The 24,027-nt window shown below is 46.5% G+C and overlaps 1 protein-coding gene across 1 annotated transcript in view; it reads right to left on the reverse strand.

The window, feature by feature from the left end:
* Positions 1–24,022, reverse strand: part of LOC142767135 (uncharacterized) — an 80,409-nt gene extending 56,387 nt beyond the window's left edge. The window contains exons 1-3 of the mRNA XM_075868357.1: positions 23,972–24,022; positions 18,795–18,917; positions 18,595–18,674 (exon numbers count right to left, since the gene is read on the reverse strand). Of these exons, the coding sequence (XP_075724472.1) occupies positions 18,595–18,674; positions 18,795–18,917; positions 23,972–24,022 (254 nt within the window). The remainder of the gene's footprint in view (positions 1–18,594; positions 18,675–18,794; positions 18,918–23,971) is intronic.
* Positions 24,023–24,027: the final 5 nt, after the last annotated feature.

A 24,027-nucleotide genomic window follows, 5' to 3' on the forward strand; every position in this document is an offset into this window, starting at 1 on the left:
AGCCGGCCTGTTCATTCTGCACAACCTCGTCCTTCGGCATGGTGCACCCTGCGAGCTTCTCAGTGACCGTGGACGTTCTTTCTTGTCGGAAGCTGTAGAAGCCCTCCTGCGCGAATGCAACATCGTGCACCGAACAACGACCGCATACCACCCCCAAACAAACGGGATGACCGAGCGATTTAATCGCACGCTGAGTGACATGCTCTCCATGTATGTTTCTGATGACCATACGAACTGGTACCGCATACTGCCATTCGTTACTTACGCTTACAATAGCGCAATTCAATCGACAACTGGATTCTCCCCATTCTTCCTTCTTTATGGTCGGGAACCTTCATCGTTTTTAGACACTATCCTTCTGTACCGCCCAGACCCTTAAGAATCGACAACTTTGGCCGAAGCTACCATATAAGCCGAAGAATGCCGGCAGCTAGCACGTTCGCTAACAACGAACGATCGGGCGCGCCAGAAGCACTCGCATGACCGACGCTCATCCCCTTCGTCATACGCGCCTGGAGCATTCGTGTGGCTCCGCGTGCCATCGTCTGCCCCAGGCCTTTGCTCAAAGTTCATACCCATGTATGACGGTCCGTACCGGATCCTGCGCCAGACTTCACCAGTCAACTACATAGTTGAACCTATTCAGCCACCTACAGATCAACGGCGCCGCGGGCGCGAGACTGTGCAGGTCGAGCGTCTAAAACCTCACTACGACCCACCAGTCCTGTCTGTGCGATAGGTCGCCAGGATGGCTCCTTTCGCACCGGGGAGTCAATGTAGTGACAAATACATGCTCTAAAAACGATGAAGAAGACGTTTGTTGTGGCGGAGGCTCGTGCTGCTGCAGCTGCTGCTGAAACCGCTGGTTGCTGTCTCGGTGCTGTTAGGCCCAATAAACGGTTGCTCTACCCCGGCGTGCGTCTAGCAGTATTCTTACAATATATATATATATATATATATATATATATATATATATATATATATATATATATATATATATATATATATATATATATATATATAATCGGGTTTTCACCCCATATGCTAGAGCTCGCAAAATACAACAGTTTTACCCCTCACGACATTAATACCTAATGATGCCTTCAAGGTTACTTTCTTTAGAAGCATTTATGCCTTACAGACAAAACAAGCTTTACAGGCATGTTGGTGCACATGTAGCACAAAGCGATCGCAGCAGTTCGATGACCCAAGCTTCGCTGCTAGAGGGAAGCATTTCAGGCAGTTAAATGCACAAATTCGTCCATAATTCTATATGTGAAATTATTCTATCTTTATTATGCGATCAACGTATCTTTCTCTGCACTATCACTTGCAATCAATCATTCAGAGTACATTGAACGTAGCAACGACGCATGCTCGAGCACTTCGTGAAATACAAGATATCCGCCCTGGTGTAATCAGATGCGCGCAGAAACACCGAGTGTAATATGCATATGTGGTTCCCAGGTGGAAAAAAAGGTGGCACTCGGCGCTGCATTCAAGGCCGGATGGGACCATCGGTGCGCATCGTCATTCAACGCTTCATGACCAGCACGTTGCTCGGGATGGACAGAGAGGAAGATTCGAATGGGCCTGGCAAAATGTGTGGGCCATTTCCCCGCCCCGGCTTTCAGAAAAGTTTCGTAGCTTCGATTGAAGGCGCAGCGCTGACGGGTAAACGAGGCGATGCACGTAAGGCTGCGGCAGTGTGTACGAAGCGGTGGCCCGTCTCTTTCACAACGTCATACGAACCTCGAAGTTGCAGGAAATACTTGACGCACAACGGCTTTGAAACTTATGACGCTGTTATTACCGGAAACGTACAAATACCATACACACAGTAATTTGGATGGTACTTCATGAAATATCAAAAGTCGCTGCTTAAACTTCAATTAAACGAGATGTAATAAAATTCAATCCATCATGCGTAATCACACTTAAGTGAGGGAACTTGCTGCTTTCCTTCAGCTGTGAACTGTGTCACGAATAGACTAGTAGATAATGTGGCGCTGCTAAGCCGAAATGTTTGTATCTTTGCGCGCTCGCAAAGCAGCATTAGTGCTAGTATCTGCGTTAATATAGGCTAACCCTGAAACCATACTGACCACTGTGGAACGCTTACATTTAACGACAGTTGCATGGCATGAAAATGAGGCGGCCTAGAACCGTGCAGCACAACTTTGTTCTGCCCAGGAAGGTATTGTGAACTGGATGCTGTAGTTATAATTGAGACGTGCAGCAATCTGATTAGACATGCCAGTGACACAGAGCATGTGCTTTTGATTCTCTCAACGGAACGCAGTTCTTCCTAATCAATAATTTTTTTTTCGCTATCTGCCGTTTAAGCAAATTTATTGCTCTTTTTGTGCTCTCATTGCCTACGGTTAGTTAATCAAATCCTTTACGAATGACTCTTTTCATGAATGCAGTTTTCTTCAAGATCAAATGTCACCAGAAGAGAATAAATGACATAAAACTTGGTGAATGCTTGAGCTTCGACTTCAGGATTTGGACGTGATGGCGTAGCCAGGCTCAACGCGCATCGCCTACAGCCGGGCCACAAGAAAGGGGACATTAGCGCTCCCGACATTGGCTATTTCAAACCAACCTGGAATGCCTTCTATATATAGAGTTGCGAAGTATCCGCTACGCTATGATTCTTCCTTTTGCGAGCTGGCGAAGTACCCTTCTACGTCTTAGTAAGGCGTCACGCGCACCTGCGCAGCTGAAGACTTTGTGGGCAGCTTCAAGCCACCTACTCATAATGAAATTCACATGTTTCAACGCCTGGTGCAATTCGACGATTTTTCTACACAATATTACGTGCGTAAAGGATACTCGTCACGCAACAGAATTTTTTTTGTTTTTTTTTACAACGCAGTTCCAGGCAAGGGTGTGGCTCCATGTTGGAGCACCTGTGTGCCACCCAGGCAGACTGGTTTCGATTCTCACTTCAAACCGAAGATTTTTATTGTTTTTTATTTACATATATCTCGTATTTTCGCTCACGGACAACGACGACCTTTCGCTCACACCCAACGACCCGCCGCGGACACTGACGCCGACACCGACTCTTCTGCAAAACGAGCTCTTTAGCGTTGTCACGTGAAAAAAAACAAAAATGTGCGCAGGTGTACACCACGTGGCTCGTATGTGTAGATCTCGAAACAAAGATGCAAGCACAAAAGGCACGCTGAACTCTTTGAGAGCGCGACTGGAAAAAAAAAGACTAAAACTCAGCGCCTTTAATTCATTTTGACTACCCCGTAGCAGAGCTTCGCAATTCCTTTTTCGCGTCAGTTCTAGCTTCCGTTCCCACCTCGCCATCCGTTAAAGAAAACAAAGCACTAGCCTAATTAGAAAATCGAGATGATCGTTAATTAGTTCGTGTGCTTTTCTCTCGGCCGAATGGCGAAATTTTCTAAAGATGTCAGGAACAGAAGAGGGAGATTTGTGTTATTGTTTTTAGTTTGAACTGCTTTTCGCCATGGCTCGATTTGGAGCTTGTGATTGCCTTGCTTGTCAGGACACGGCGAGGAAGAAAAGCGAAGCGAAATACAAAGTAGCTTCAGCTCATTCTTCTTGCTTGCCCTTCATAACCGTAAGCTCCACTTGCTTCAATAGGGAACTTTAGCACGGCCACGGTAACTAAAGCAATACTGCACTGGCCGAAGCACACAAGTGATCACGCTCTATCGTATAGGAAAAAATTGATCGTAGAGAGCACCAGACCGTGATCGTGGGTACGTTTTATATGCTCAAATTCAAGATTAATCTACAAGAAAGTTGCATTGGCCAGAGATAAAACTCTTAAAACTCGGGTCACACTAAAGAATGGTCCGAAGTAGCAGATTCAAGCGATATGGTTAAAGAGCTCGTTTCGCAGAAATTCTGGTGTCAGCTTCGATGGTTGTGAGCGAAAGATTGACGTTTTCTGTGAGCAGAAATTCGAGAGATAAGAATGAAAAATTAAAAGGATATTTTTGGTGCGAGTGAGGGTCGAACGCAGGCCTTGTCCTGGACAAGCAGGTGTTATACCACAGAGCTACGCCGGTAGCTCAATCAGCCTTCAAAAACGTTTTAAAAATGTCATGTACTCGAAGAAGTCTCCTTAATGCATGCATGTAATATTGCGTGAACGGCGGAGGGTATTTTAGAGGCGAAGCTTTTTATAACGGCACCCGTTCGTTCCTCGTAGCCGTTGTAGTGTGTAACAAGTATAACATTTTGACCACCAAGGTGGTGCCGGTAAGATATTTCTTCTGTGCGTTGTGCAACAATAAAAAATGGTGCTCAATGTACATGCCAATGGCTGCTGATGGGGAATGAGAGACAGGAGCATTCGGCTTTTAGTTAACGCGCACGCTGCGATCCCCATTAGCAGCCATTGGCATGTACATTGAGCACTATCTCACAAGAAACGGTTGCTACGTTATACTCGCTGTGAGTAACCTTCTTAGTTTTAGAAAGGTTTAGCGAGCGTTGAGCCGCAGTGCCATGAATACAATGAACTAGTATATACCATGAATGAACTCGATGTGGTTAAAGGTGGGAAGTAGATACGAAGCGCAAGCCGTAAGAAAGTAAAAGCCGAATTCTCCTATCTCTCATTTCGTATTAGCAGTCATTGGCATGTACATTGAGCACTATCTGACAGGAAAAGGTTGCTACGTTATACTCGCTGGGCGTAACCTCCTTGGTTTTAGAAAGGTTTAGCGAGCGTTGGGCCGCAGTGCCATGAATACAGTGAACTAGTATACACCATGAACTCGAGGTGATTAAAGGTGGGAAGTAGACCCGAAGCGCAAGCCGTAAGAAAGTGTGCATGTGCCACCTCTCGTTTAGTCCTTGGAAAGTCTGCTGGATGGCGGTTCTTCTATATGGGGAATATATGATGAAAAGATGCGAGATGGTGGTACTTGGAGTATTGAATAGATGGACGAACGGACACACAGACAGATGCACGGCTGGACGCATGAACAGACGCAGGGGCGGATGCATCGACGAACGCAGGGACGGACGCACGAACAGACGCACGCACGGACGGGCAGATGGACGCATGGACGGACGGAAGCAAGAACGAATGGACGGACGAATGCTTCGCCCCCCTCTCCATCATTCACTCCGTGGATATGCTGCCAATTTTTTTTGGCTCTCTTGATCCCATAAAACCCCTATCTCGAATATGGCAAACTGTCCGGAGCCTTCAGGTGCCCACGCAACAGTTGTTCCCTTCCCGAGTTTCGGCTCTAAAGCAGGGTTGACCTGAAGTAGAGGTTGCAGAAGATTACTGCCACTCACTCGTAGGTATGTCCTCCTCACCGACATTACCTTCGTGTTTCGCCTCACCGCCATCCAGTGACGATCGCCTCGACTTACAATTCACAATGCACGAACTCGACGCTGTGATTTCTGTGTCCCGACGCTCGTCCGCACCAGGGCCTGATGGAGTTACTTATTCGGCTCTATATCACCTCAGCCAGGAAGCAAGGCAGGCTCTCTTGTCGTTCTACAACTCTACGTGGGAAACAGTGACAGTCCCAGAGAGTTGGAAATGCAGCCGCATAGTGGCCTTACTGAAACCAGGCAAGTGTTCACCGGAGTTGTCTTCCTATAGACCCATTGCCCTAGCCAGTTGCATCGGTAAGGTGATGGAACGCATGGTGCTGGCAAGATTGGGATGGCTGCTGGAGAATAATGTCGGCTTACCAGATTTTTTAAATGGCTTCCGTATGGGGTCGATCATCTGTAGACGGCGTTGTAGACCTAGTTTCTTCTGTTGAAAAGGAAAGACAACGTCGGAGATTTGTAGGGGTCATTTTCTTGAATATAAAGGGCGCGTACGATAGCGTCCATCATGAGGTCATTCTTGATGCACTTGAAGACATCGGCGTAGGTGGCCGACTGCATGTATGGATAGTGAGCTATCTCAGAGGACGTACAATTTTTATGTCGACATCTGACGGCGACACGACCAGGCACCTCGTAAGCCGTGGAGTTCCGCAAGGCGCCGTCTTGAGTCCCATGCTTTTTAACATAGCACTCATCGGCCTTGAAGCTGCGCTTCCCGACGTTGTCAGAATCAGTGCGTATGTGGACGACATATGCATATGGGCATGTGGAGCAACGCGACCACAACTTTGAGCAACGCTACAACAAGGCACATCAGTAACATCTAAGTACTTGCGTCGTCAGGGCCTAGAACTTTCAATAGCAAAATGTTCTGCATTGGCATTTGCAAAGAAATCAGTGGGGTGGTACCCAATATTCGCTGACGAAGCAGTGATTCCCGCGGTCAAGCACCACCGCTATTTAGGAGTCGTCATTGATTGCAACCTGTCCTGGTCGAAGCATGTGACTGCGCTGCGGTTCAAACTAATCAGTTTTGTGCATGTTACTCGTGTTATAGCAGGACTGAAATGGGACCCTTCAGAGAAAAGTGTTCTACAGTTGTACAAGGCATTGTTTGTGGGTTATATACGGTACAGCTCACATGTACTTTCCGGCATGCGTGCAACGTGCCTTCGTACTTTAGAGAGCCTTCAGGCACGAGCACTGGGAACATGCCTAGGCCTGCCACGGTGCACGTCAACCTCTGGCACTATAGAGGAGTCCCAAACCTACCCCATACAGGTTTACACGTCCTGGGAGCTTCTTCGAGTGCACCTTCGTCTGCTGACCCGACATGCACAGCACCCGTTGTCTTCGGTACAAGCGGACCGACCAGGCTGTACCTATTTGCGATGCCTCGATACGCATAGACACATGATCCCTTCAGGCTTTGCACCTGCCGTAATTCTTGCAGTGCCTTCATGGACATTGACATTGACTAAACCGCTGGTGTGCCTTCACACACCTGGAATTTCGTATAAGTCGCATGTTTTTTTATATTACCCTCAAGCAACTCACCTTGGCACATTTGGATGGCCGATATAGCGACTCAGTGCACATCTACACCGATGGATCCGTAACTTCATCCGCCTCAGCTGCAGCCTTCGTGATCCCTCAACTCGCTATTTCCCGACAGTACAAATTAAATCACAGGTCATCTTCGACTGCTGCAGAACTTGTTGCTATAAAGGAAGCCATAAAATTTGTGAACGACCAAGCACCGCGTTAATTGACGATTCTGTCCGATGCAAAATCAGCGCTTCAAGCCATCCATTCTTGCTAAAGAAAAAGCCGATTTTACGCATTAGCGTTAGAAATCGTCCAAGCATTTGAACTAACACACAGGAGTGGTCACTTGATTACACTCCGATGGATTCCGGGACACTGCGGCCTAGTTGGCAACGAAATAGCCGATAACGAAGCAAGAGTGGCAGTATATAACGCTCCTATGTACGTCAAAGTACCGTATTCGCGAAGTGACGTCAACACATTGATGAGATCGCTCATTCGCAAATGCGCTGCTACTTACTGGTCGCTACCAGATCATTGGAGCAAGCGTCTGTGGGAAACAGACCCCGGTATGACTTTTCGTCTTCCGGCTAAAATGAGCCGAAGGCATGCTAGTATATTGCACCGGATTCGCCTGGGCGTCGCCTTCACTCGTCACTACACCCACCTATTCGGCCGTACGGACAGCCAGAATTATGAGCGCTGCCAAGTTCGCGAAACTTTAGCTCACATATTTTGTGACTGCGCATTATACGTGGCACAAAGAAAAATGCTAACTACAACGTTGGCAAGCATCGGATGAATGCCATTGACTGAAAGCCACATAATGTCAGCAATGAACGACCAAACAGTGTCAAAAACTGCTACAAAGGCTATTTTAGGCTTTATCGAAAGCACTGGACTATATACTAGACTGTAGGGTACTATGCTAAGCGGCTACTGTACATACGCGCTGCCTCTTCTTGTCCCAATCATCATCTTTCAACCCTCTTTCCTTCCCCCTTCCCTTATCCCCTGTGTAGAGCAGCAGGCTAAAGCGAACTAGCTCAGGCCGACCTCTCTGCCATCTAATAAATTCTCACTCACTCACACTCACTGAGTGAAAAATTTGTAAAATCCCACCAGGCGTTAAGCGATCTGAATTGTTCAAGGGGGGCGTAGTTTAAATCTAATAAAAATTATAATCATATCTCGGGCTTAACGTCACAAACTCACAATATCATTATGAGAGACGCCTTAGTGGAGGGCTCCAGAAATTTCGACCACCTGTGGTTCTTTAACGCTCATGGGCCTACAGCATTTTCGCCTCCATCGAAAATGCAGCCACCAAAGCCGGGATTTGACACCGTGACCTTTGGCTTAGCAGTAGAGTACCAAAACCCCTAGACCACCAGGGCGGAGCATGGTTCAAAGCGGCCCACCCATTACAAAGTGTGTCTCTATGCTACATCTATAGGGACATGACTTTTGCGTAGAATTGTTTTTTTCTGGAAACAGTTACAATCACTGGCGTGTATTTGTGGTAGAACACCTGACTGCCAGGCAGGTTTGATTGTGTTTCGAACCTCCGACTTTTAGTCTTTGCACTCTTCGGAATGATTTGCCCATGAGAAACCCCGCGACGCCGGTACCAACGCCAGTACATTCTACTCTATTCCGTCAATAGTGGTGAGTGTGTTGGAGCCTCAGATGCAGATGGATCTGCTTGTAGAAACTGTATTCAACTGCGCTAGCTGGCTCATGGCTAGCACTGGTTCAAAAACTCATGGGGCCTCTCATGCATTCTTAAGAAAACTTTTTGCTGCGTTAGGTGCACAAAGCTAAAAGCTTTGAACGCCTAACGCAGCAAAAAGCAAATCATGTTAGGAACACAAAGCTAAAAATTTTTTGTACCTAACACGATTATGTATTGCCTCCAAGATTGAAGGCACGTCGGCTGATGCACAGCCTCAGTGATCGACCCCACCTATGACCAGGGCAGTAGGGCATGTGAATACGTCAGTAGGTGACATCACGTTATGAGGCGTCACAGTGACGTCATACAGACGTCACCTTGACATCACACACTTTGGCAATCTGTCAAGTCATGATGACGTCATGACTTAGAACAAACTTTATATTATCCAGCCAGACATTAAGCAACGCATCTATAGTATCGGCATGCTCTACCAAGTACATAAACGCCCATTTGTCTTCTAATTCGACATCACACATCCATATAGACGCTACGGTTAACAAAGAATTTATCAAAGTGGTCAAAAAACTTAAACTGATCGAATGCCGCATTGAAACTGCTCGCTCACACCACTCTAGTATGTTCTACAATTGAATCCGCATCACTGACGTGGAATACGCGTTTATAATTCGGAATCTCTACAGAACAGAGCTGCTCAATTGATCACCAAAAACTACTCGCGAACATCAAGTATAACAGAAATTAAATCTTCATTTAATCTTGTTCCTCCATAAAAACGTATACTGGTTACGCTGCTTTCATTTCTTTATAATATTTCTCATAACGCGTCACCACGCACTGGTTTTCATATCAAAACAGCCTGCCGTGTATCCTTGGGACTTCATCATCAACTTAATGTGGAGCCCATCTGCACCCGCTCTAATCTTCTCTTTAACTCCGCGCTACCGCTTGCCATTCGTTACTGAAATGGGCTTGTTGCTGATATTGCAAGTATTTGTCATCTTAATGCTTTCGTAAGTACCCTGAAATGTTTTTTAAGCTTAAAATTGTACAAACCGGTTACGCTTACCAGGTTAACCTTCCAGCGTTTTCATTTCATCTATCTCTTTCTAAACTTTCATCTATCTCTTTCTAAAGCCAAAGTTCCTTTTTTTCATGCCGTTTTCTTCATACATTACACATTCAGTGCAATACGTTATTCTCTCTATGCTGTTTTAATGGTTCTTATTTTTGTGTAGTGCAGCATTTATTTCTTGTCCAAGCATATTTAAATGTCAGGGATGTTTTCACTGCTGTTATATTTATTATTTCTACTTTTTTTTCATGAGACATATTCATATTGCTCCAACACAAGTACTGTATTGTTTCTCTTTTTATTTATTGCTTACGTCTGTTTGTTAATAAATTGCTTTCTGCTACATTATTTATGGTTCTGTCATTCGTATATGTAATGCGTTCGGGCCTTTGTGGTACTTAAAAAAGGAACATGGCGTTGACATCACGTCATGGTGGTTTTTTTTTTCATAGCTCGTATTCGCCCCGCCGGCGATGGACGCGAACCAGTTTTCGCGCTTCATGTGGTATTTAAGCTTCTCGACCTAAATGCTGAGGTTAAAGTTACAACACCAACATTCTGGACGCCCCACAAAGCGTAGTTGTGTCCTTCCTTTCTTTTCGGGGCGTCTTGTGTGCTGGCACTGTGACTTTAACCTCGCTATTACTGCCGGTTCGAGCAGCATAACGGAGGGACGAAAGCGGCATCTTTCGCTGGAACGTCATCCACAAAAGCAGCATTCTTAAAGCGTTGCCGCCGGCAACGGCGCGCAGGTGAAGTTAGTCACGGAGGCCATGGTTGAAGATACGAGACGCTTGTTCACATTGCGCTCGGCTGTTTCTCGTCATGGCAAACATTATAATCCAGCTGCACAACTTTCGTTACCTCTGTATCATGAAGGAAGAAAACGAAAGAAGGGAGCATTGCGTCACACGAGTGAAGCCCACCTAGTCGGTCCAACAAGTGATCAAAACGTCAGAGCTTGCGGTATGTTTTAGTATACTCTCGGTGCTGTTTCGTCCGTGAACCACCTGCGTGAGCTGGCCGGTCTGTGCCGAACCAGCCCGTTTCAGATTAAAAGCTACCGGGTACCGTACTCCCGAAGTATCGGCAAGTCTCGCTACTGACGTGCCACAAAATGTGACGTGTTGGGCGGACAACGCTGGCTTCAAAGCGGCGCGGCTTTCCAAGGCAGCCTACGTGACGTCACGCTCCCTCCTTTTTTTTTCTTTTTCCTCCACGATCTATACTTATTGCGCCTCGCGTACATACATGTACAAAGTTCCCAGAGTTCAGTGAGCTGCGGGAACCTTACGTGGGAGGGTAGCGCGGCTCCGCCAGAAGTACCGAAGATGACGTAGTTCCTTTCCACGCCCACACTTTCGGCGAGCTCGCGAGGTCGGAGCGAGGCGAATTTTCTTTCACGTATTTTAAGTCTCCTGCTGCAACAACCATGCAAAAGTTACGACTTCGCCGACAATAACGTCGGTCCTTGTTACCCACGAAGGGTTTCACCGAATTCTGTAGCCAGGGGCGTGCCAGGGGGTGGAACACCGGGCCCACGCCCCCCCCCCCCCATTTTTTTCACCATGGAATAAAGAGCGAGAAATTACGATTTTAAAGAGGTGCCCTCTCCAAAATAATGGAGGTTTCCCCCCTCCCAAAAAAATTCTGGGTACGGCCCTATTCGAAGCCATTCAGCTTATCTTTAATGCGAAAGCCTCGCGAGTCTCTTGAGTCAGGAGACTTGGGAGATTTGCGAGATCTGACGATCCTTCTCAATATTTCGAGAATAGTAAAAAATGCAGTAAATGTCAGTCAGAGGTCACGTGATGATGGAACACTTATAGAGTGGCGATGATTATACCCGTGTATGCGTGTAAGTTGCAAATTGCATTAGCAATTATCATTGTAGTTTTAATAACGCATAGTCGATAACTATCAAAGTTACAGCCCTATTGATGGATGGACGTGTTGCTCCCAACACTCTAGCTTAGCCTTGCTCAAAACCCGCTCCTCTGCGTCAACACGTAGTTTCAATCTTCGCGATTAGACGATACATGGTGGCATTAGCTAACTTTAGAGTAAGGCGAGTTTTCTCGCAATTCTTTAAAACACAGATACTCCAACTGCGGATGTAAAATTTTTGCAAGACTACACGAACTTAAACTTAATGACAGGCGCAATGCTTTCTCTTTTACCTCTGCCTCATGATTATTTTTAGACCTCCTAAAAATCAGTAAGGTCTTTCTAGTACTTTTTGTGTCTTGTGAAATCCAATTTGTTTTGCCAAGTCGTTGCTACCTTCTTTCTTTCGATTGTTCATTTTTTTGCAGTCGTACCAAGAGAAACAGTTTCCACCGGAGCACACGAGTTTATAATCGAGAACACCATTACGACAAAAGTTCAATGTCCAAGCCTCCTGGTCCGCCAAGTAAAGCCCATCATCAATCCGCGAGACGTCCACTAAGACAAATTATCTCGAACGACGGGCTCGCCTTGAGCGCGACATACACTCCCAAGCAGTTCTGTTCGCAAAGCCTGTAAACGATGTACGTACGGCCGAGTAAGACTGCTTGCCTTTTCCTCCGCAACTGCTGAAGCGAATATCATGTGTAGTGCAAGACAAATGCAAGCAAGTGTTGAAAATATTACGAACACTTACCGCTTCTTGAACTAGAGCGGCTCCTCAAAGACCCAACTTGAAGGCTCCTTTGATAAGGTTAGCTCACTCACTACCAATCAGTCTAGTGGGCTGAACGTTTTCGGGCGAGACAAAAAAATCACAAATATGAAGACCTGCCTGTCGCCAGTACATGCTTTTACGATTTTAGATATCAAGTACAAGACAGGCGTAAAATAGAAAGACTGAAGAGCTTGCTATACCAGCATTTTGTTATGGTGACTATATATGACAATCTAGCGTTTCAAAAGCTAACGAAATTTTAAAACCAACACATTTAGTCCTAAAACTTGTTCAAAGTGTTTAATGTAGATTTTTTATTTTGGCCAATTGTTTTTCAGTACCATGTAATAAAGTCGTTTACCTCAAGTACAGTGTAACACTGTCCTCGACTAAGCTGCAACCCTTTCAAAGTATCTGTTTACAACATGCTTTGCGATATCACTTTAAACGTTATGCTGCAACCACTGCTTCAAGATACCTGTTCACAGCACGCTTTTGGTAGCATTTTATAGCCACGTTTTATTTCAAATGTACGTGCATCACAGTATATTTAGTTTTGCTCACCGTATTGTATTTAGTTGTATTTGCCATCATCATCAATGTTTGCAGCTGCGCAGGTGCACGTATTGCCTTACTTACGGTACCTTTTATCGCGAAATAAACACTACAGACGGACAAGCGCAATGTATTTCCGACAAGCGCGATGAATTTCACGCTAAAAGCTACTGTAAGAATCAAACAACTTGCCCAACAAGTCACTCTACTGTATATTTCCTTACGTACGCCTTGATAGAACGCTAAAAAAAATACTTGAGGAACAGCCAAGCTGGTCCGTCTTAGGAGTTCAACGTGGCCTCCTTAACTGATGCTATAGGTTTTTGCTTCGTAGCCATGTCCCTAGGGATCCCTCCTAGTGAGTGAGTGAGTGAGTGAGTGAGTGAGTGAGTGAGTGAGTGAGTGAGTGAGTGAGTGAGTGAGTGTGTGCGTGTGTGTGTGTGTGTGTGTGGTGCGTGCGTGCGCCTCATGGTTGGTTGAGCATCAACCTTGCCGGAAAGCCGTCTTCCAATTTTTTGAAAATGGTTGGAGTATGTTGTTTAGAGGCCGCGCAAGCATCCGAGCCTGGACACCACGGGTGCCAAGGAATCGCCAAGAGCTACGAAGAACACTGCCAGCGGTAACAAAATCATGCCGGTGTGATCCTCCGTGGCTGCTTCCTGGAGAATCAGCAGCTACAACTTCGAAGCGATAAGGGGAAATATTGCCGCCCGCATCTTCCTACGGGGAGAACTCGATTAAACGCGTCGCAGAGTGGTGGAGGTATCGCGTAAATGTTGCCTAATTGTGCATGGTTTGGGAATGCTTAATTGCTATTTCCTCCTTATTATTCTTTTTTTAATGTAGGAGAAGCGTTACCTTCAACTTCAAGCGAAAGACAAGTAAAGACGCCCTTGACTGAACTCTGAACGCGCGATCCAGTGCATACATATACGGGGTGGCCAATGAACGGTTGTGCAGCGCAAGCAGTTTTTTTTTTTACTAGAATATTCGACCTGCGATGGCCTTGCGAACCGAGGGAGGAGATGAAAGAGGCAGTTTTGCGGGTGTCTTCCTGGGTCGGTACGAGAAGCGAGCATACGCAGTTGGGGTGTGGACAGCACCACCGCCGACGCCGAAGCGCCACATCGTGCAGCTAAGAAATGCTGCGCATTCAAAAGGCTTCACTACGTATAAATGTAGTCGGCACCAAGCCAGCCAATGCGAGTGCGTCGCCGGGGCAAGTGAAACAAGTGCCGCATCGATTTAGTGTCATAGAAAATAATGTATGCTGGAGCAAAGTATGCAGTCCGCATTGTGTCTTTCACTCCATGCCACAACCTCTGCAGAACCTCTAGCGTGAAGGCGAGCACAGGTTCGAGGCAGACGGAACCAACGTCAGGCCGCTGGTGCAGTGCCAATTTGAGCACGGTGAAAATCCGCAGTCCGAGACGTCTCGTTCTATATAGTGACCTAGGATAGGGGAGTGTCTGCGCTGGTGCTTGTCTTTTTCCCGCCCGTGTTTTCTACCGCGTAGTACTCTTAGATCATGTATCACCAACTGGCCCAATCGTCCACCTTGAGTGTCTATAAAGTGCCACGTGAATACACGGGAGGAGCGAGGACCTTTTGCGGTGAACTTCCGCATAGTGGCGTTGCCATGGCGGAAGCAGTAAGGCCTTAGGAAGCCTAGTTGCACATAACACTACCATCTGTCGAGCACCATCACGTGGTGCATAATGGCGTCCAGTATTCAATTTCACCGTGGTGAATCCAACTTCACGGACACGATGGTGTGGCACTCGCGCCGACGTGTTTCCGTTAGTTCCATTGTCAATAGTTCTTTTTTTTTTCAAACAGAAAAACCGCTGTGAATGATGTTTAACGACAAAAGTCGGTTTGTCAGTGGTCGCCAGCGTAACCACACGCGCAGTGATCTTTTGGGAACAATCACTGACCAGCTGACTTGGACGGTCAAAATACACCCACCTGATCGACGACCATACGTGCTTGATATCTTAGCCAAATGCACTTGAAGATAAATAGTGATGCCTTCCGCCCAGGTGAAAAAAAAAGAGTGAGCACTGAAAATAACCACATCATTTTGCATTGCAAGTTATCACGCGGTATTCGACCGTAGCGTACAACAGAAGGCAGGCGGGATAGGCCTTCGCTGTAATATTCTCTGTGCATGCCACTCGATAAATGAACACACATTTGGTTAGGGTCATATACAGATTCACAAAGAGCATTATACATTTGGTTCACTTATGGTACCAGTGAATCCATTTAACATTTCAATAGCCTAAATCATATTGAAGTCACACTCAATCGTGTAGTTCACATTTTGTGAAACTCAGTCTCCTTAAGTCCACTTAATAAACCTTCAGTTCCCTTTATTTCTCATTTTGTTCAGCTAATTTACATTAACTTCGGTTCACTTTAATTCTCACTTTGTTCGCCTAATTCACATTAACTGTTTTAAGCCATGTGCTGCCCTGAGATCGGCGGAACGCTGTAAAACTGATGTACACGTCACATCGTCCACGGACGCGAAACTTTTCTAAAGCCGTAGAGAGTGTAATCTTGCTCAGCACGTGCGAATAAGTCTGCCATGTCGTCCGCGCCGGAACATCATGCCGTATTTGCCTCTTGCGCTCTAAGAGTGGCTTAAGTGCGCAGCCGTTGAGCATAACAGCAGACCTATGTGCCGCGTCAAAGCGGCGAGTGTCTGCTAAGCACCCGATATTTTGGCCGCTATTTGACAAGGTTGTGGCAATTTGGGTGAATTTGAATACCACTTCACAACAAGATGCGTTATAGTACACCGCTCTGTAAGACGCCACGAATAGCGGACACGTATTTTGCATTAGTGTTTAGGACAACGACGTCGGAAACTTCACTTGAGATGCATTCTGGGATCGCCAGCCGTTCTCCGCAGCAACTGTAGCGCACTTTTTTCTGCCATGAAAGACGAACTAGCCCAAAACCTCACTCTGCTTACTGTTCACTAGAAAACTGGTTAATATAGGTTAACCAATGTCTAACTTATACTGGCAGACATTCTTACTAGTCGCAACTGGTTCAAAAGTATGGGTTGCTTGTAGGCGTGCTCGGCCTGCACGCTAGGCCCGACTTGGTAGTGGCGGTATGTGGGACTTATCACAGCGCAGGTGGGTTGCATAGGTCGCGGATTATGTATACTTGGAAATATCTTTCACTCTTACCTTAAAGTTAAGCAGAACTCACTGGAAGTGCGAGAACAGCCGGAGATGAGTTTGCAACGTGGCGATATCAAGCGACGGCTGTTTTTCTGGTCTCAGTTGAAAAAGATTGTGAAACCATACTTCGCTCACATGCCAAACGCGTGGCGATGAGACAATACATTGCCTCTGCTTGCACTGACACCGCAGGACTAGCAAACCCAGTGACCGAAACATTACAGCAACGCGTCATGAATGTGAAACACGCGTGCGGACACAAGCGCACAACACAAACATTCGCCGCTACAGCACGTGCTATGCAAATATTGACGCCGTAACTGAAACTACGTGAATAAATATAGTGGAATGATCAGGGTTTTCTACTTTTGTTTATTAGCATATTTTTCTGTCTTCAAGATGGGGAAACATCGCTTTTGTTTTTTGTTTTTTTTTTTTACAGAATGATCAGGGGCATATTCAGAAATCTTTTTCAGGAGGAGAGAAGCCCAGTTCTTCTGAAGTGGTGGCCGGACAGGCAGATGTGGTCGAGTGTCATTTTGGGGATTGTATGCCATGGCGAAAAAAAAGTGAAAAATTTGAAGGGGCATGGGCCCGGTGCAGCCATCACTTCTGACCCACTGAAAAAATGGCAGCATATCCATGGAGTGAATGATGGGGAGTGGGGCGAAGCATTCGTCCATCCATTCGTTCTTGCTTCCGTCCATTCCTGCGTACGTCTGTGTAACCGTCCATGCGTCCATCCACCCGTCCGTGCGTGCATCTGTTCGTGCGTCCGTCCCTGCGTTCGTCCATGCATCCACGCCTGCGTCCGTTCATGCATCTGTCTGTGTGTCCGTTCGTCCATCTATTCAGCACTCCAAGTACCACCATCTCGCATCTTTTCATCATATATTCTCCATATAGAAGCACCGCCATCCAGCGGACATTTCAAGGACTAGACGGGAGGTGGCACATGCACACTTTCTTACGGCTTGCGCTTCGGGTTTACTTCCCACTTTTAACCACCACGAGTTCATGGTATATACTAGTTCACTGTATTGATGGCTATGCGGCCCAACGCTCGCTAAACCTTTCTAAAACCAAGGAGGTTACACCCAGCGAGTATAACGTAGCAACCCTTTCTTGTCAGATCGTGCTCAATGTACATGCCAATAGCTGCTAATGGGGATCGCAGCGTGCGCGTTACCTAAAGGCTGAATGCTCCTGTCTCTCATTCCCCCTTAGCAGCTACTAACATGTGCATTGAGCACTATCTTTTATTGTTCAACAACGCACAGAAGAAATCTCTCACCGGAACCACCTTGGAGGTCAAAATCGTAAGGACCGCTATTTCGGGTATGTGCCACTGGTGGTTACGTATTACGAGGGACGTAGTACGTAGGACACCCTTTTTACTCACTCTTTATTCAGAGTGTACACGATTCATCGAGCGTATACCAGATAGCAAAGGCTGCTGAAGAACTGAAATGACAAGCAGGCAACTGATAATCCCCTGCCAGCACAAGATTGCAGCGCCCGTAGCGAAAAGTCAGTACATTTGCGTACAGTTGACCACGTGCAAAGCGTGAATGGCAGGTTTCTTGGGGTGCAGGACGCCCAGTAGTCGCGAGGCAGGAGGGAGAATACCATCGGACGCTGAATTTCAGCTCTGTCAGACATGGCTGAACGGGTGGACGAAAATTCATCGTGTAGACTGAAACGATAAACAATCGTTTCGCTGAATTCGCGAACACAAATTCGCTGTACAGCCCGGAAGAACTCGATGCACTTACGCAAAGTGAATGAAATATAGGTTTACACACACAAATGTCACATTTCGAGAGGTCCCAGGCGCTGAGCGTCCTGCATGTGGAACATGACCAGGTGCAGAAACATGTACCTGATGTCAAAGCGCGTGTCCCGGACCTGAAAATATAAAAGTACCGCCTGATCAAGGACGAAAAGAAGAGGAAACTACGTACTTACCGTGATAGCACTTTCGTAAGCAGGAGACAGGGTTGGCATCACGTTCAGCGACCAAAACACGGCGGGGCACGAAATTAAGCGAGATATGGAAAGAAGAAAAAACAACGACATACTCTAGCCACAGCGCGCTTGCCACGCTACGGATGGAAGGCAACGTTCATTCTTCAGTGAAGACCTTCAAGTGTGAAACTAACATTCCGCATGCCATTCACTTTCCCGACATTTCGAATTACGAACGTGAAGGAATGACATGCGGAACGGGCACATATCCTTGTCGCAAGCCGGAAAGGACCACTGCTATCTATTGCCTACGAAGTGTTTGCTATAGCCCTGCCTAATGTCAGCTGCGCCTCAACATCCCATCCAGTCCTTCCCGCTTCCGCCATGGAGACGACCCGATGTGGCCACGGCACGTCGTACCAAATTTAATGCAACTATACTGCGCCCATTTGGCCAATCAGGTTTACAACTAGCCGGTTTTACAGCAAACAAAAGTTAATGGCCGTGTCACGGCATAGGTGTGTGCGTAGCTCACCTCAAAGAGTTTCCAAAGCTAGAAGCTCCCGCGTTGATTGAAAGGGTAGTTCCACGAGCTCTTCGTTGCCTAGGCTCGACCTACGGGTTTGTGAAGAGGCATAATAGAAGTCAAACGGCACTCAGGCACAACTTGATTGAAATGAACGCCGCAACAGCTAAACTGTTGTGGTGTCATGCACATGGCGTAATGACACTCACTTGAGAAGGGCTTGAAACAGCTACCAGAGATGTATGACGTACGGCACGTACGCTTGATCGACACGCGCGCGAAAGGTACAGCCTCCCCTGACAATGCGATGGGACGGGTTCCCAGTGGCCGTTCTTTTACACATTACACAGCTGCGTTCCTGCGCTTGTAGACGCCTTTCCTTCGTGCGCCGTTATCGCGATTCACCGCTGGTTCGATAAGACAGACAAGGCTGACTCCCGCACACAATTCCATCAGAGCTGATATATGTCGATATCTGCGTTTAATGTAAGACACGCTTGTTTGTTTGTTTCGATCTTGTGTCAGCATGAAACTGCATATTCACCGAATTTCAACGTGTGTTTAGAATCACAACAATGCCGTGAACGATTGAACAGTGGTCACAAGCGTTTGTGTCCCCTGTGTGTGCGCTGCGTGACATCGTATTTGGTTGCAGCAATCGCTTATATTGAAGTGTGAAACACGTGACAATGCAAAGCCGGCCAAAAATAATTTGCTGCCGTGTGTTATTTGCGGCCAGTGTAGCCACGTTCTGGAGGTGGCGGCGAAGCGTCGTGACGAATGGTTCAGCTGTCTTCGCCAGGCCATGTGGTAAGCCATGAGAGCCTGACCATGTGGCAAATGCCGTGTGGCGTCTGAAGGTGCTTTAATTGCAAATGTAAATTCAGTTGAGTTCAGATTCTGACAGCTGCGTATAAAAAAGGAGGGAATGCATTCAATCAGACGTGAACGAAAAACGAATAAAATCGCGATGACTCAGTAAATGCACTTCATTTCTACCGCACTGCATGTACCATCGAGGACACAGTGCGGTACCGTAGGCAGAATTGAATCTAGAGCGGGGGCAGGACAGAATGATGATCATACTGCGCTATGTATGCGGAAGAAATTTGCGAAGAGGGGGTCCTCTGTGCCATCTCTTGGCTGCGCCACTTGTCATGACAATACATACTGCACGTCTTATCCCTTTTTTTTCTCCCTGGCGAAAGGTTTTGGGACCTGTAAGGATAGCCTCCATTTGTGGCATCACATCAAGAATTCGATATTGGACGATAACAACGCATTGTGCTCCGCACAATACTGAAGGCAGCGTGGCATTGGCTCGAAGAGTATAAACTCCACTCCAGCCTATGCCGGCGCGCTCCAGTATAAATTCCAGATTGCAAGCTCAGCGCTTCTCAATTTGCCCCATGGAGCGTCGCAGCGGCGAAGCCAGCGCCCGCAATGTACGACCCAACTGTTTTCCAGTTATTAGAAGTTCCAGTTACAAGTGTCAGCTAACCGATCGTCCACCAGATCGGTGGACAGAACTGACCTTTTGGTGTATCCACGGAAACAACGCTTTTTTTTTTTGGTAGCGGGCATTTCGATGTACTTGCAATAGACGATAGCTTGAAAAACAATGTTCAAGGGGCACTGACACAAAATATTGTGGCCGAGATAACCTGCGAGATCGATTTCCGTGAACATGCCTTTATCACTGCAAAATATACACCGCGAATATAGCGATGAAAGTATGTTAAATTCATATTGAAGTTTGCGTGAGCGATTGACTCCCTCGCCCTATTTACACCTTTAAAGGTGACCTCCTATACTACTTCTCTCACGTGACCACGCTGCAACAAGTTATGGTGAAGTGATAGCCACCATTTAAATTTTGCCGCATTTGCGCCAGCAGACTGGTACGGTTGAGGTGTCCAACGAGCAGCAAAGCGTGGCAAGCAAATGACTTATTACGTGATCAAGGTCCACTGTCGAAGGCACTGCGTCGTCAAAATTTTATCGCAGGTAGTTGCCAAACACGGCATTTGTTCATTTCGAACAGGCTGTGTGCTGCGCAAGCACGGAGGAAGGAAACACAAAGGAGACGAGAAATACTGCATTATTACCTTCAGTAACTGCCCCGATCTACCTTATTTTCATGAGGTACCTCACATTCTCGGTCTTCCAAAGCAGTGTGCATCTAATGCACGGTGTCCGTCCTACGTAAGTTGGGGCAGCGACACGTAATGTGAGAAATGGTGGAGGCTCCACTCCAGCCTGCACAACGTTGCACACAACTGCCGTTCTTTCAACACGAAAAAAAAGCGCGTTAGTTCCAGACGGAATGTTGTATTACAACACAATTTTATGCGCAAATTTTTTGGGCAATCTATTAGGAGTCATTGTCGAAGTGTCAAGATAAAGAAGAGTCGAACGAAATGCCTCGTCAATTCCAACAAGCGTATTTTACAAGTTAATCACGGGGCCCATTTGAATAATGCCCTAAAACAATGAAACTACTCGGCTAGGGTGGGTGCTTGGAAGACCATTCAAGGAATCGACCTAAAATATTCCACTCCACATCGTTTTCAGATAACATCTTCAGTTCTGTTTATTGGCCGAATGACATTGTCGTCGACCTCCTGTATTGATTGATTTGTGGGGTTTAACGTCCCAAAACCACCATATGATTATGAGAGACGCCGTTGTGGAGGGCTCCGGAAATTTTGACCACCTGGGGTTCTTTAACGTGCACCCAAATCTGAGCACACGGGCCTACGTCGACCTCCTGTATTCTAGTTGAGAGAATGTAAATTAAGAAGTTCCATACTGAGGTGTGCCCACTGCTTATAAATAGCGGTGAAGAACATAATGTTGCGCCAATTATAAAACGGCTTCAATTACGTTTTTTTTTTTCAAAAAAGTTTCATCGCTTTTGAAGCAATCGATCTGTGAATACAACATCAAACTCTAGTGGCAGGGCGAGTAATAATAAGTAAAAAAGAAGACCTAGGACCAAGAAAAGAGAACGAGGAAGAGTCCAACAAACGCAATAACACTTTGAAACGGCATTCGAACGTGAGAAAAATGTTTCAAACCGAAAAATGAGCGTGTTAGACTGGACAGCCGTTGGAAGAACAGTGTGGCAGCAAAGCGTGCCTCCAAGCGCCATCATGTGGAATCGGCAATGAAGGCCCATTGTCTAGAGTGCTCCCAAAGCGGAACACAGCAGCAGGCACCGCAGAAGAACTGGGTCAACAACAAAATGCGAAATGAAGATATTAGAAAGCTCCCCTCGCCATGATATATCCACACAACGCAAACTGCAGAGAATCGAGAGTGTCAGGGGAAAAAAAAAGATACATCTCTGGGAAATGTGCCAATAAACGGCATCGACGAAGAGACAGGCAGCTAGAAGAGCAGATCGAGAGGATTGCGACGCCTTGAAAAAAAAAGCGAAGACAGATGAAGCGACTGTCCGAGGGCCTCTTGCTTGAAGGAAAGACAAGAAAGGCTCTCGTACAAAGCAGCGTTCAATGACGTAGCATTTTCAGCACGTGTGCCGCAATGTCAGTTGAAACTGTGAGGCGACGAGAGCACCAGGACAGAATGTGCCAGCCATCCTTGCGTGTTTGTGTTTATAAATCCGAACAACGCATGTACTGTGGGAATTCAAATGAATATACAGGAGTTGCAAAAAAATAAACATTATACGGATGAAGGAGAAAGTGAACCGCATGACACGACAAGAGACGTGCAGAGTGCGTTAAAACCCGCAATCTATTTGCTACACGAGCAACTACTGACGCTCTCGTTTCTCTTTCAGGCACTTCCGGTAGAACTCTCACTTCTGGTTTAACGCATATTTGAGACATTGTGTCTTTAAAAGAAATGAAACAGGCGCGAAGATTCTGGTTCGAGTTAAATATTGGGCGCGTATGATATTGGAGGGTATGTTACTTAAAAAGTTAAAATACTAGACAATTAACTATTACAACAACGATTCAAGGTTGATTGATTGAGTTGAATGAAAGAGCAGACGTTTGTTTGCAAACGTGTTCGGGGCAACCCCTAACGAAGCACATCTCAACGATACAAGCAGTCAACCCAAGAAATACATCCGCGCACACAATTCTTTGTGCACGCTGCGCCACATTGTCTAGGAATATTCCCTATTATTGTAAATTGTTCTGATAACCTTGAGCACACAACGCTAACAGGGCAGTTTATTGCGGAACTAATGCGGTCACTACCGACGAGCCTGGAAACTTCGATGCCACGTGCAGAATTGCCGACGTGCCTTACCGCTGATCAATTACCGGCGTGCAACGACTGCGACTGGAGCTATCAGGGCACAGCGTGTATTGCTTACACTGAATTTTCATTTCGTGAGCACATGTTCGTCTAACAAAGAGTTCTGTCTATGAAGGGTCATACTCACAAAAAAGTTTCATTTCTTGTTTCGTACAGAAGACAAAGCACTCAGTGTTCTAGAAAATGTACTGATAATGGTGAGTACACCCTGAACAAGTAATTACAGTATATCCTTAAAAGCTAATCTTGATTCTCACTGTACCCTAGCGTCGCAACAAGTGTTGGAGTGAGTTTCTCATGACTTTGTCGTGCAAGATATCGTGACTTTTCCACGGCCGCTCCGCACCGCAGCTTCGTTGGTGGCGCAGACACTGCCATTTTGGAAGTGCCAGAATTAGTATACTGTTATACCTGACGTCAAGCTAGTATCGATGTCGGCAGGTGCTCTATGGCAAAGTCGACTTTAATATCAAAATATCTCATCGGCATTTGCTCAGAAATTGCTCCGATTCACACGTGCTCGGAGTCGTCATTGTTTACGGAAGATTTGTGTGGGAGGGCTTCGGGTTGAATCCCGGTCGCGGCGTTCACATTTCAGTGGAGGCGAAATGGCAGAGGCCAGTATAGTGTGCGATGTCAGTTCACGTTAAGAAGCACTAAGAAAATTTCCGGAGTCCTTTACTACGGCGTCTCCTTTAATCAAACTGTGATGGAAAATGAAGCCAGGCTGCTTCCTTCTTCACTACCACGATCATGTGACAATGGTATGAATGCCTCGGTGGCTATTTAAGCAGAGAGAAAGAAAAAAAAATCACAGCATATCCACGTAGTGAATGATGATGAGTTGGGCAAAGCGTGCGTCCATCCATCCGTCCGTGTGTCCATTTGTCAGTGCATACGTATATGCATCCGATGGCGTTAGAGAATGCAGATGGCGCGCGCAGGTAACACAGACGAGACGCGAGCCAAGGAAGCCGAGCGCAGGCGTCTTCAACGCGCCCGCCGCTCTGCTTCGTCCATGTCCCACCAACGATCCGCCACGTATGACGACTATCCAGGAGACTGAGAGAGCCACTCGTATTCCGCGTACCCGGGCACAGCCCGCGCTGCAGCCAATCGGAGGGTAGCGGTACAGTGCCATTAATA

The sequence above is a fragment of the Rhipicephalus microplus genome, chromosome 1 (genome assembly GCF_043290135.1).
Source record: "Rhipicephalus microplus isolate Deutch F79 chromosome 1, USDA_Rmic, whole genome shotgun sequence".
NCBI lineage: Eukaryota > Metazoa > Arthropoda > Arachnida > Ixodida > Ixodidae > Rhipicephalus > Rhipicephalus microplus.